Below are 14,958 nucleotides of genomic sequence, written 5' to 3' on the forward strand. Positions count from 1 at the left end.
CCACATATATTACCTAACTGTCATTTTAGTTCAACCTCTATTGTACACTTTTTTTCCACCTTCCAATATTTCATAGATTGAACTTGAATATGGATGAATCAAACCATTTGTGTTTTTGATTCATCAATATATTTTGTGCGTAAAGGCTCTCCAAACCAGTGTTTTTATGATTCATACATACTTTCCTAACCCCAAAATGTGCCTAAATAATTTACAAGATCAGAGCATTTTTTTAAATCTACCAGTTGGTGCTGAAACGGAGACGAATATGTATTTCTTTCAAAATGACACTACATTATTTACCATTAATTTCTATTGGGCACAAAATTATCTGAAACACAAGCAAAACAAATAACAAAATTATTCCACTTTGGTATTATGGGGTATTGTGTGTAGGCTAGTGAGGAAAAAATCTAAATGTAATCCATTTTAAATTCAGGCTGTAACACAACAAAATGTGGAAAAAGTCAAGGGGTGTGAATAATTTCCGAAGGCACCGTAGATCGATCCCTGACGAAGGCCATGCAGCCGAAACGCGTCAGAGTAAAAAAAATTTAAAAAAGATTTGTTCCATTGGACATGCCATACAAATAAAGGCATTTTAATTATATGAAGAGTGCCTTGGTCCTCCTTTCTTTTTGTTGACCAATTTACCCTTTTTACCAAAGAGCACCTTCTATCTACAAATACCTACTATTGTGTACTCTAGCAGCGCTTCCCTTTTTTCTTCTACAAGATCTTCATTGTAGTTCAAAAAATGGACAGACCACTCCAAAAACCCATTCCTTGGTTTTCTTTCACTTGTTTAATCCTATGTCTAATCATCCAGCAATGTTTAATGTACAGCTAAAAAGTGGCAGTACCCCATGCTTCATATTTAGTCCGTTACAAAATACAGAACACTGTAATATTAAAACATAAAAAAATGCTTTGACTAAGTTATTATTAGAATGCAGCCACACAAAGAAAATTGTAGTAAAATATAAAAATCTAAAAGTATAAATAGAAATTTGGTCCATTGACTTGGTTGCTATAATATTATTTACATATTAGATGTATTATTCCATACCATTATGCATTTTCAACTTCAAAAGCTCACTGTTGCTACAAACAAAATAGCATAAACATTGTCTAGACGGAAGAATGAGTTGCTCAATGCATTGACTCAACAAAAAATAGGCTAACAAAATGTTTAACGTAGAAAGTTCAATTTTCCTTTTTTTTTTGTTGCTTACTGACAATAAATACGAAAGTTTAGGGAAACAGTTAGTTTAGCAAATATCTCAAGACAGCAGTATCAACAAAACATCGAAGAATTTGACTACAATTGTATGAAAGCCGTTACAAGCAGGCTACAAGATGAATATACAAAGGCACACATTACATGGTCGTGGGGTATCATGTCCAGCGGTCTGGAAACTGCCATTCAAAGACGGACAACAGAAGAGAGGGTAAACGGGCAAAGCTGCTGTTTTTAAAAACAGAAAATTGTGAGTCAGGCAAGAATCCATACTGACAAGTTAGGGGCCCTGTTGCCATAGGGCGGCAGGTAGCCTAGCGGTTAAGAGCGTTGGGCCAGTAACTGAAAGGTCTCTGGTTCGACTAGGTAACAAAATCTGTCGATGTGCCCTTAAGCAAGGCACTTAACCCTAATTGTTCCTGTAAGCTAAATTACTATAATGTAAATGGTTACACCAGGGACTCAAGGCTCTCTGCCGTGCTGGCGGTGCCACCTGGGACCGTTCCGTTGTTGTCTGAGGACTGGAGCATCCTCTCGTCCTCCTGTGTGCCCACCAGACTCAGCATGGCTTTGTACAGGAACTGATACTGCTCCTGAATGAGAAATGGAATAGAGAAACTGTGCTGTTGAAGGGAGAATGCTTTGACACAAAATGGCCGCTGTGCATCACTCAGGTACAGTCGGTGCTTCAGATTGACTTACAACATCAGTGAAGGTTCTGGGCCTCATGAGGTTGAACATCTTGGCCACCTGGTACACGTCCACAGAGCTCTCTGCCTCTAGTTGGCGCACCAGAGTAGACAGGGCACAGAAGGTTCCCGCAGTAACACCGCCAACCCTGCAAAATCAGACCCACGCCGTGAAGTGGTGGTAAACCTTATCTAGGGTGTCCAATTAAAATCTATTTTGACTAATCTGGAAAATAATGTTAGTTGTGTAGATAAAACCAATGGTCCAAACCTTATGTCTCTATCATACTCCATTCAAAAGTTATTGGAGTTTCTACCCTTGTAGGCTAAGGTGACTAAATCAATGGAGGACAGAGAAAGAAAGTGGTAAAGAAATATATATTATAGGAAAATTGCATCGCATCAGCTAGGCTGGATTCTGTGCAAGAATTAAGGCTACTGGCTACCTGACAGGCTCACTTTCCTGTTGAACTTGTCATCTTTCTCGAATCCGCAGGACATAAAACAATATAGAGGTAAGATGGATATCGATTTTGAGACATGACATGTAGTATTTTCATATTTTAGTAATAGCTTTTCCTATTAATTCGAAATTCCTGTTCTTTTTCGAAGATTTCTCACAAGAACAAGCGTGTCTGTGAAATGTTTACGGAGCACTGAGCATATGCCAAACTTTTTATTTTCAAAGCCTTTTACATTTAATTCATGCTAATTTAGCTTTTTGCGACCCGCGGAAACATCTTTGAAGACGAGGACCACAAAATGTAAAATCCTCAAGTTGTTACGAGAAACCTGCACCGCTATGTCAACAGAGCTCGGTGCTTACAGTGAGGGAAAAAAATATTTGATCCCCTGCTGATTTTGTACGTTTGCCCACTGACAAAGAAATGATCAGTCTATCATTTTAATGGTAGGTTTATTTGAACAGTGAGAGACAGAATAACAACAAAGAAATCCAGAAAAACGCATGTCAAAAATGTTATGAATTGATTTGCATTTTAATGAGGGAAATAAGTATTTGACCCCTCTGCAAAACATGACTTAGTACTTGGTGGCAAAACCCTTAATCACAGAAGTCAGACGTTTCTTGTAGTTGGCCACCAGGTTTGCTCACATCCCCAAACCATCACACCACCACCATGCTTGACCTTTGGTATGATGTTCTTAATGTGGAATGCAGAGTTTGGTTTTCACCAGGCATTACTGGAACCATGTCGTCCAAAAAGTTATACTTTTGAATCATCTGTCCATAGAACGTTCTTCCAAGAGTCTTGATGATCATCCAGGTGCTTTTTGGCAAACTTGAGTCAACTTCTTGGACGAGATGGGTCCCATTATGCCTGGCGAAAACCAAACACTGCATTCCAAAGTAAGAACATCATACCAAAGGTCAAGCATGGTGGTGGTGTGATGGTTTGGGGATGCTTTGCTGCCTCAGGACCTGGACGACTTGCCTTAATAGAAGGAACCATGAATTCTGCTCTGTATCAGAGAATTCTACAGGAGAATGTCAGACCATCCGTCTGTGAGCTGAAGCTGAAGCGCAGCTGGGTAATGCAGCAAGACAATGATCAAAAACACAATCAAGTCCACATGAAAATTGCTAAAAAGCAACAAATTGGAAGTTTTGGAATGGCCTAGTCAAAGTCCAGACCGAATCCCAATTGAGATGTTGTGGCAGGACTTGAAACGAGCAGTTCATGCTTGAAAACCCACACGTCACTGAGTTAAAGCAGTTCTGCATGGAAGAGTGGGCCAAAATTCCTCCACAGCGACGTGAGAGACTGATCAACAACTACAGGAAGCATTTGGTTGGAGTCATTGCAGCTAAAGGTGGCACAACCAGTTATTGAGTGTAAGGGGGCAATTACTTTTTCACACAGGGGAATTTGGTGTTGCATAACTTTGTTTATGAAATAAATATGTAATTGTTGTGTTATTTGTTCACTTATGTTCCCTTTATCTAATACTAGGTTTTGGGTGAAGATCTGATAACATTCAGTATCACAAATATGCAAAAGTAGAGAAAATTAGAAAGGGGGCAAATACTTTTTCATAGCACTGTATATGTGCTTTCTTGAGCAGGGGGACCTTGCGGGCGCTGCAGGATTTCAGTCCTTCACGGCGTAGTGTGTTACCAATTGTTTTCTTGGTGACTATGGTCCCAGCTGCCTTGAGATCATTGACAAGATCCTCCCGTGTAGTTCTGGGCTGATTCCTCACCGTTCTCATGATCATTGCAACTCCACGAGGTGAGATCTTGCATGGAGCCCCAGGCCGAGGGAGATTGACAGTTATTTTGTGTTTCTTCCATTTGCGAATAATCGCACCAACTGTTGTCACCTTTTCACCAAGCTGCTTGGCGATGGTCTTGTAGCCCATTCCAGCCTTGTGTAGGTTCTACAATCTTGTCCCTGACATCCTTGGAGAGCTCTTTGGTCTTGGCCATAGTGGAGAGTTTGGAATCTGATTGATTGATTGCTTCTGTGGACAGGTGTCTTTTATACAGGTAACAAGCTGAGATTAGGAGCACTCCCTTTAAGAGTGCGCTCCTAATGTCAGCTCGTTACCTGTATAAAAGACACCTGGGAGCCAGAAATCTTTCTGATTGAGAGGGGGTCAAATACTTATTTCCCTCATTAAAATGCAAATCAATTTCTAACATTTTTGACATGCGTTTTTCTGGATTTTGTTGTTGTTATTCTGTCTCTCACTGTTCAAATAAACCTACCATTAAAATTATAGACTGATCATTTCTTTGTCAGTGGGCAAACGTACAAAATCAGCAGGGGATCAAATACTTTTTTCCCTCACTGTATATCCGACTTCTTGGATATCATTTAAAAAACGTTTCTTTTATACTTTATTTCTCCCCAATTTCGTGATATTCAATTGGTGGTTACAGTCTTGTCCCATCGCTGCAATTTCCGTATGGACTCGGGAGAGGCGAAGGTCGAGAGCCATGAGTCCTCCGAAACACGACCCCGCCAAGCTGCTTCTTGACACACTGCTCGCTTAACCCAGAAGCCAGCAGCACAAATGTGTAGGAGGAAACACTGTACAACTGTGAATGCGCCCGGCCCGCCACAGGAGTCGCTAGAGCGCGATGGGACAAGGACATCCCAGCCGGCCAAACTCTTTCCTAACCCGGACGACGCTGGACCAATTGTGCGTCGCCTCATGGGTCTCCCGGTCATGACCGGCTGCGACACAGCCCGGGATCGAACCCGGATCTGTAGTGACGCCTCAAGCAGTGCAGTGCCTTAGACCGCTGCACCACTTGGGAGGATTATTGGATATAATGTTAAGAGAAAGACTGAATGATTTAGAACATGAATAATCATATTTGCCTTGGTAAAATGTATTTTATAACATAAGGAAGTGAAATTTCATCACCAAAGTGTGTTGTCACCCATTATGGGCAGAGTGGGTGACACCCTACCTTATCTCGTCATATTAGCCAAGGGCTACACCAGCTTTAGATCCTTCGGGCTAATTCCAAGACATATTTGGAAAATATTACAAACTAGAGCAGGGGTGGGCAAATCTTTTGGCTCAAGGGCCACATGGAGTTTTTAAAACCAAGCGAAGGGCCTTTATTCATTTTCACATTGACACACAACTACTAGTGTATTGTAGGTGTACATATGCTTGCAGCACAATTCTACCCTTGTACCATCTCTACCCTTGTTTTTTGTGAACAAAGTTTTCACAAAATTGATATAATTTATAACATCACAGACACAGTCAAACACACACAAAGATCCTGCATCTCTAACCTTGTAAAGTACAAATCAAACATACAGTCACAAACCTTTAAAAATAAATATTATATATTTGCAAAATGTAGCAGCAGATGTGTAAATTTGAGCGAAACATATGGTAAGAGCATCCGTTTTATTTGGAATGGTTTGTTTTTGAAAGCATATTAAGGAACAATTCTCATCTCCATTGTGAGCCATATCTACAGTTATCCAATCACCTCAGCCCAAATCTGACTGATTAGTTATTACCTGTATCCAAGTGCATTGCTGGATAATTCTCACTGCATAACCATCACCTTGAAAAAGCATAATCCTTGCCTACCACAGTCACGGTTATTCGATTCTTAATGTGAACAATGGGTCTGGTCACCTCTCTTGGCAAGGGCATTAAAGTCTGGTGTAATCTTTGATGTAGAGATTCTCAGGACAGCTGACAAGTGGTCATTTGTTAAATTCGACCTGTGACGGATTTGTTGTAATTCATGACTGAGAACGTTTGTTCACACACATACAGTGGGGAAAAAAGTATTTAGTCAGCCACCAATTGTGCAAGTTCTCCCACTTAAAAAGATGAGAGAGGCCTGTAATTTTCATCATAGGTACACGTCAACTATGACAGACAAATTGAGGAAAAAAAATCCAGAAAATCACATTGTAGGATTTTTAATGAATTTATTTGCAAATTATGGTGGAAAATAAGTATTTGGTCACCTACAAACAAGCAAGATTTCTGGCTCTCACAGACCTGTAACTTCTTCTTTAAGAGGCTTCTCTGACCTCCACTCGTTACCTGTATTAATGGCACCTGTTAGAACTTGTTATCAGTATAAAAGACACCTGTCCACAACCTCAAACAGTCACACTCCAAACTCCACTATGGCCAAGACCAAAGAGCTGTCAAAGGACACCAGAAACAAAATTGTAGACCTGCACCAGGCTGGGAAGACTGAATCTGCAATAGGTAAGCAGCTTGGTTTGAAGAAATCAACTGTGGGAGCAATTATTAGGAAATGGAAGACATACAAGACCACTGATAATCTCCCTCGATCTGGGGCTCCACGCAAGATCTCACCCCGTGGGGTCAAAATGATCACAAGAACGGTGAGCAAAAATCCCAGAACCACACGGGGGGACCTAGTGAATGACCTGCAGAGAGCTGGGAACAAAGTAACAAAGCCTACCATCAGTAACACACTACGCCGCCAGGGACTCAAATCCTGCAGTGCAAGACGTGTCCCCCTGCTTAAGCCAGTACATGTCCAGGCCCGTCTGAAGTTTGCTAGAGTGCATTTGGATGATCCAGAAGAGGATTGGGAGAATGTCATATGGTCAGATGAAACCAAAATATAACTTTTTGGTAAAAACTCAACTCGTCGTGTTTGGAGGACAAAGAATGCTGAGTTGCATCCAAAGAACACCATACCTACTGTGAAGCATAGGGGTGGAAACATCATGCTTTGGGGCTGTTTTTCTGCAAAGGGACCAGGACGACTGATCCATGTAAAGGAAAGAATGAATGGGGCCATGTATTGTGAGATTTTGAGTGAAAACCTCCTTCCATCAGCAAGGGCATTGAAGATGAAACGTGGCTAGGTCTTTCAGCATGACAATGATCCCAAACACACCGCCCGGGCAACGAAGGAGTGGCTTCGTAAGAAGCATTTCAAGGTCCTGGAGTGGCCTAGCCAGTCTCCAGATCTCAACCCCATAGAAAGTCTTTGGAGGGAGTTGAAAGTCTGTGTTGCCCAGCGACAGCCCCAAAACATCACTGCTCTAGAGGAGATCTGCATGGAGGAATGGGCCAAAATACCAGCAACAGTGTGTGAAAACCTTGTGAAGACTTACAGAAAACGTTTGACCTGTGTCATTGCCAACAAAGGGTATATAACAAAGTATTGAGAAACTTTTGTTATTGACCAAATACTTATTTTCCACCATAATTTGCAAATAAATTCATTAAAAATCCTACAATGTGATTTTCTGGAAAAAAAATTCTCATTTTGTCTGTCATAGTTGACGTGTACCTATGATGAAAATTAAAGGCCTCTCTCATCTTTTTAAGTGGGAGAACTTGCACAATTGGTGGCTGACTAAACTGTGGTTTCCCCACTGTATGTGGACCAGAATAAAACAAGCATCCTTTGGGCGTGCTTTTTTATGTTTGGAAACTTTGTTTCATTCAGTGAGCCAAAGAACTGGTCTATTGTTGCTGTTTTGTACTTTACATTTAAATTTACATCATTTAGCAGACGCTCTTATCCAGAGTACTTCTCCTTCAAAGCACTGTCACATTGGATGTCGATGAGCTCCAATTGTGTGTCTGGTGGTGCTTTCTCACTGTCGAAAGACAGGGGGCATGATACAAGCTCCAGCTCAGTCTCAATCTTCAGTCTGAGAAGCGGCGGGAAAACTCAGCATGCAGGTCGATCAAAGTGCTACTGTATGTCTCAGTGCAGCACTGCGATGTGGGCGCGTTCAGTGCGGCCAGTTTCGGGAAAGTGAGCGAGAGACCGGCTGCTCATTTGTCTGGAGAACAACATAAGTTTGGCCTTGAATGCTTTCACGTTGGAATACAGTTCATGCACAAAAACACAATTTCCCTGCAGTTTCACATTTAGATCGTTCAGATGCCCCAATATGTCCACACCGAAAGCAAAGTCGCCCAGCCAGTCTGTGTCTTTCAAGTCGGAGAAGTCGTCAGCTTTACCAACCACATCAAGGAACATACCTATCTCCCCTTTCAGTTCCTACACACGGCGACATACCTTTCCCAGATTTAGCCAGCGCACATTTGAATGGTACAACAAGTCCTGGTGCTCTGCCTCTGTGTCATTGAGAAGCTGCATGAACTGACAATGGTTAAGCTCCCTTGCCCGTATAAAGTTGACAAGTTTTACAACCACTTTGACAACATTTTCCAGCTTTAACACACTTTTAGCATGCTTGCTTGAAAAATGATGATTGAGATTATATTCCTTAAAAACGGCAACACTTTCTTGGCATATCAGCCTTATGTCCAATATTAGTAATAAAGTATTTTGCTGTCCATTCTTCTTTAAACACACGACATTGAGAGTCGATTTTCTCATTTTCGCAGCACTAATTTTCCACGTCAAAAGTCGTCAAGCAATGAAGTGGTGACTGAGCGCATTGTGAATCGGACTGTAGGCCCAAATACAGAGCGCGCTGCCAGGCTACAGCGCCATCTATTGGAGGTTGTTTGTATACCATGGAATGAGTTTACGCCAACAATCGTAACTTAAATATAATAATATTGAATACATTTTAAAAAATGTCTCGCGGACCGGATTGAAGTGCCCGGCAGGCCGGATATGGCCCGTGGGCTAGTTTTGACTTAATAGACATTTAAATTTTAGTCATTTAGCAGACGCTCTTATCCAGAGCGACTTACAGTTAGTGAGTGCATACATTATTTTTTGTATATATTTTTTTCATACTGGCCCCCCGTGGGAATCGAACCCTGGCGTTGCAAATGCCATGCTCTACCAACTGAGCTACATCCCTGCCGGCCATTCCCTCCACTACCCTGGACGACGCTGGGCCAATTGTGCACCGCCGCATGGGTCTCCTGGTCACGGCCAGCTACGACGGAGTCTGGATTCGAACCAGGATCTCTAGTGGCACAGCTAGCACTGCGATGCAGTGCCTTAGACCACTGCGCCACTCCGGAGACTAGCATTCCTTTAAAGATGCAAAAATAGCCCCACCATTTCCTGGTTGCTAAAATCAGAATAGTTCGCCTAATTTCAGTTTATGTGACAAATATTCCTTTCAAATCCATATCATTATTCACTATCTGCTTGTTATATTCAATATGTTTTACAATATAATTCATGTCATGTCAATTTAATGGTATTCTAATAATATAAACTGTAAACACATTAATTTACATGCATTCTCATATTCATATTTTGATGCACAAACGTATAATATTTCATTAATATTTTATATCTGTCCTCATTTAACTAGGCCTTTCTTCCATTATGAGTAAATGAAGCAGACGTAATGTAAATTCAAGTATAATTTTTTTTTGGGACGATTTAAAAAGTCTATCCAAATTCCAATACAAAATGTGTTTACTCTAATTGGGCAATTCAACCGGCTGGTTGAGATATTTGTGATGCATTATCTATCAAAGTTTGTCATGCAAACAAATTCTTCATTTATAGCCTATACTGAGGATAAATACACATAAAATCCTTTTTCAGATATTTTTTCATTGGTATGCCAGTTAATAAAGGCTTAAGACAGGATTGTCTAAATAGGCCTGGATCAGTGCAGTGTTTCAGTTCCAATAAATATTAAGAGTATTGCAAATTTGGACCTTACCCTCTTAGGTTAAGGTCTCAGAGTGGATCATCTTGAAGAGAGGCAAAAAGAGTGATTCAAGAGTATTGAGATGGCTCAAGATAGATTACATGCCTGAGTGCCAGATGCTTGGGGGGTTGCACCTTTGGGACTGTTCCATTTGTTCCAGGTTTGGAGTGGACATAACCTTATTTCACAGATACATAATCAATCATCAAATCAGTGAATCAATAGAGTGAGGTCTTACTGGTCGTGGACCACCGTGGGGCCCTCCTTGGAGGAGCTCTCCTCCTTCACCAGGCTGAGCAGCTCAAAGGTGCTGCTGATGGGGCTGTCTGGGTTGGGCCAGCGCGGCGCCCGGTAGTGCCTCACCTCCAGAACATAGTCATCCTGGCCCAGAGGGGGACAACAACACACAATCAGAGAGAGAGAGAGAGAGAGAGAGAGAGAGAGAGAGAGAGAGAGAGAGAGAGAGAGAGAGAGAGGAGAGAGAGAGAGAGAGAGAGAGAGAGAGAGAGAGAGAGAGAGAGAGAGAGAGAGAGAGAGAGAGAGAGAGAGAGAGAGAGAGAGAGAGAGAGAGAGAGAGAGAGTGTGTGTACACTATATATAAAAAAGTGTGGACACCCCTTCAAATTAGTGGGTTCGGCTATTTCAGCCACACCCGTTACTGACAGGTGTATAAAATCGAGCACTCAGCCATGCAATCGCCATAGACAAACATTAGCAATAGAAAGGAATTACTGAAGAGCTCAGTGACTTTCAACGTGGCATTGTCATAGGATGCCACCTTTCCAACAAGTCAGTTCGTCAAATTTCTTCTAGATCTGTCCCGGTCCACTGTAAGTGCTGTTATTGTGAAGTGTAAACGTCTAGGAGCAACAACGGCTCAGCCGCGAAGTGGTAGGCCACACAAGCTCACAGAACGGTACCGCCGAGTGCTGAAGCGCGTAGCGTGTAAAAATCGTCTTTCCTCGGTTGCAACACTCACTACCAAGTTCCAAACTGCCTCTGGAAACAACGTCAGCACAAGAACTGTTCATCGGCAGCTTCATGAAATGGGTTTCCATGGCCGAGCAGCCTAAAATGCGCAATGCCAAGCGCTAGCTGGAGTGGTGTAAAGCTCGCCGCCATTGTACTCAGTTGAAACACGTTCTCTGGAGTGATGAATCACGCTTCACCATCTGGCAGTCCGACGGACAAATCTGGGTTTGACGGATGCCAGGAGAACGCTACCTGCCCGAATGCATAGTGCCAGCTGTAAAGTTTGGTGGAGGAGGAATAATGGTCTGGGGCTGTTTTTTATGGTTCGGGCTAGGCCCCTTAGTTCCAGTGAAGGGAAATCTTACATACATACATACAATTATATTCTAGACGATTCTGTGCTTCCAACTTTGTGGCAACAGTTTGGGGAAGGCTCTTTCCTGTTTCAGCATGACAATGCCCCCGTGCACAAAGCGAGGTCCATACAGAAATGGTTTGTCGAGATCGGTGTGGAAGAACTTGACTGGCCTGCACAGAGCCCTCACCTTAACTCCATCGAACACCTTTGGGATGAATTGGTACGCTGACTGCGAGCCAGGCCTAATCGCCCAACATCAGTGCCCGACCTCGCTAATGCTCGTGGCTGAAGCCCACGCAGCAATGTTCCAACATCTAGTGGAAAGCCTTCCCAGAAGAGTGGGGGCTGTTATAGCAGCAAAGTGGGGACCAACTCCATATTAATGCCCATGATTTTGGAATGAGATGTTCGACGAGCAGGTGTCCATATACTTTTGGTCATGTAGTGCAAGTGTGTGTGTCTCTGTGTGTGTGTGTGTGTGTGTGTGTGTTGAAAGTGTTCCAGTGATTGGTTGTGCAGATGGTCGAGTCTAAACTGTGCAAAAAATATGTCCACTCTTTTCACTGGCCATTTGGTTTCACCATGGGCTAATATCCAGGAAGAGATAAGCAGAACAACTCCATGGAATAAGCATTTCCTTGTTGCTATATATTCCCTCTGTGTATCAATTCAGTGGTTTAATGGTTGTTTGGGTATAGACACAGTGATAACATTTGAAGAGCACTAGCGACTGGTCCATAGTGACTGGTCCATAGCGACTGGTCTATTCTTTGAGGCTGATCTTTTTGTGCTGGTCCCACAGTCTGTGGCTGATCTCCCTCTCTCTCCAATGTAGTTAGTCTGTTCTATGTAGCTGATCATGCTAGTGTGACTAATCTTACTTATCGAGCTGAGCTCCCTGTTTTTACTGATCACCCTCAGCTGATCTCCCTGGTTTTAAAGATCTCCCTCAGCAGATGTCCCTGGTCTGTGCTGATCTCCCTGGTCTTAGCTGATCTCCCTCAGCTGATCTCCCTGGTTTTACTGATCTCCCTCGGCTGATATCCCTGGTTTTACTGATCTCCCTGGTTTTACTGATCTCCCTCAGCTGATATCCCTGGTTTTACTTATCTCCCTCAGCTGATCACCCTGGTTTTACTGATCTCCTTCAGCTGATCCCCCTGGTTTTACTGATCTCCCTCAGCTGATCTCCCTGGTTTTACTGAGCTCCCTCAGCTGATCTCACCTGTGTAGCCTCCAGTACGTAGTGCTGCACCACCAGCATCTCCTCGTTGGCCAGACACACGTGGTTCTCGCTCCGCAGGGTCACTGTGAACGCCTCACAGCTGATTGGCTGCTCCTTGTGGGGCCAGTACACGTACGGCTCCTCCCCCTCTGCCTGAGAACACAGATGTGGTAAGGACTTCCTGTTTGAGGCACAAAATGGCTGCCATGCATACATCAGCAGTTTTGAGTCCAGGAGGACAGATAGATACCCACCAAGCTTGGTGTTTCCGGCAGTGTGACGATGACCTGAGCATTGTGATCCCAGATCATCCTCCAGAAGTCTGTCACTGTGCCGGCCAGCGGGTTCTGGGTCACGATGAACTCAGTGCTTTGCCGGTACCCCTGGAAAACACAGCCGGTGGTAGAACATTGAGACCTGAATCCGATCGGCAATTTGGACAGGAATCCAAAAGTGAAATTTACTGGAAATGTGTTACAATGTGTAACTATGTAGTTAGTATCTGTCACTGTGACTTTTCTATCTAGAAGGGTTGGGTTCTTACCGTGAGGTATGAGGCGTTGATGTAGTCTGATGTAGTTTCTCCCGCCACCGTGGACAGACACACCCGCGACCTTTCAACTGGAGACAAAGCCACACATTGTTAAACTTCCTCTTAAGGTATACAGAATGTAATTTTGTAGAATATTACTATTAGAATTATTAGCTTTATCCGATTAGCATTACTAAACCATTACCATTGCTTTACCTACATAACATGATTTTGTCAGACATTTGCCTTACACCAAACAAGAGCAAAATGTGCCTCTCAAGGTTCATGCTCTCAAATAACTTTTTTGCTTTAATTTTTTTTATAACAGTTTTAGTTAGGAGGGGTTCAAGTGTGCAGGCATTTTGCTAAATGTTCTATTGAAAGTGACAATGTTGAGGTTGAGTGCTGATAGAAATCCAACCTGAAATGTAAAAAAGGTCTCATTGTCTACACTGTTCACAGTCGTGGTGGATGGTGTTCCAAGTTTAAGAGGAGGTTTTTAAAGTGTTGGAACCATTCAACGTATGAACAAACCTGTCTGGAACTCACCGGGTATTAAAGAGGAGTTTCTGTTCTTCTCTCTGTTACACTCTTTCAGGGCTGCCGAGTAGTCGCACTGTTTGGCATTGGACGAGGATATCAGCTGTAATCATATTGGAACCAAGGGGCAGATTAACGGTTAATGTTTAAAAATGTGCCAGCGGTTGCACCTGGTCTTTTCAGAGGACAAAGAAAGGCAACCGATAGACTTATTGTTCTCCAAATGTATGTCTGCCCTTTATGTCCTACTGGAGTTCTTATGGAATGTTTACATTTAACATTTTTTTTACATTTTTGTCATTTAGCAGACGCTCTTATCCAGAGCGACTTACAGTTAGTGCATACATTATTTTTATATACTGGCCCCCTGTGGGAATCGAACCCACAACCCTGGCGTTGCAAACGCCATGCTCTATCAACTGAGCTACATCCCTGCCCGGCCATTCCCTCCCCTACCCTGGATGACACTGGGCCAATTGTGCGCCACCCCATGGGTCTCCCGGTCGCGGCCGGCTACGACAGGATCCTTAGACCACTGCGCCACTCGGGTTTACCATTGTAAATCTACAGTGAATGCCAATACTAGCACTATGACTTGTTAATAGCATGTGTCCTTACCTTAAACTGTTTCTCTAGCCGCGTCCTGCCGGAGGGCCCTGGGGTCAGGAGGTCATTGACGTAGCTGTGAATGCGGCTGGAGGGAACCTCCGTTTCCTTGCCCAAGATAGCCTCGACTAGGGCGTCGTGGATGAACACATACTGCTCCTGAATGCACAGGGAAAGTAGGGATTGAAAGCCTTAGTTGGGTGTTGTCATTCATACTGTTCTGGTAAGGTGACAGGACAACTAATCTTACTGTAGTGGATCCACTATTTTCTTGTTGGTATCAGACCTGGGTTCAAATAGTATTCTTTAAAATACTTTAGCTGCATTTGATGGAGCTTTCCTGGCACAATGGCACCAATAGAACAGTCCCAAAAGTGCAAACCCCGCCCACCTGGACTGAGCTCTCACCTCTGTCTGTACCAGGTAGTTCCTCTGTGTGCGGATGTGTTTGAGGAAGCCCATGATGTTGACCGTGCCCTCTTCTTTGATCTGCTTCAGCATGCTATCCAACACTATGTAGGTACCAGTCCTGCCAACGCCAGCACTGGAAACACACACACACACACACACACACACACACACACACAAGAGAGGTTCACAATATATTCTGAATCCTGGTATTTTAAATTCCACTTTAGTTCTCCATTAAATAATGTTTCATGTTGAACTTCTCAGCTGTCCAGGTGAAAGCCCA

General features: G+C 43.0%; 1 protein-coding gene across 1 annotated transcript in view; it reads right to left on the bottom strand.

The window, feature by feature from the left end:
* Positions 1-786: 786 nt before the first annotated feature.
* LOC311148616 (receptor-type tyrosine-protein phosphatase zeta-like) overlaps positions 787-14,958 on the bottom strand; it is a 115,947-nt gene continuing 101,775 nt past the window's right edge. The window contains exons 22-30 of the mRNA XM_084185597.1: positions 14,673-14,808; positions 14,277-14,423; positions 13,668-13,761; positions 13,131-13,207; positions 12,841-12,969; positions 12,587-12,739; positions 10,270-10,412; positions 1,943-2,078; positions 787-1,833 (exon numbers count right to left, since the gene is read on the bottom strand). Of these exons, the coding sequence (XP_084041723.1) occupies positions 1,690-1,833; positions 1,943-2,078; positions 10,270-10,412; positions 12,587-12,739; positions 12,841-12,969; positions 13,131-13,207; positions 13,668-13,761; positions 14,277-14,423; positions 14,673-14,808 (1,159 nt within the window). The 3' untranslated portion in view covers positions 787-1,689. The remainder of the gene's footprint in view (positions 1,834-1,942; positions 2,079-10,269; positions 10,413-12,586; positions 12,740-12,840; positions 12,970-13,130; positions 13,208-13,667; positions 13,762-14,276; positions 14,424-14,672; positions 14,809-14,958) is intronic.

The sequence above is a fragment of the Coregonus lavaretus genome (genome assembly GCF_964263955.1).
Source record: "Coregonus lavaretus genome assembly, chromosome: 21".
NCBI classification, from domain to species: Eukaryota; Metazoa; Chordata; class Actinopteri; order Salmoniformes; family Salmonidae; genus Coregonus; species Coregonus lavaretus.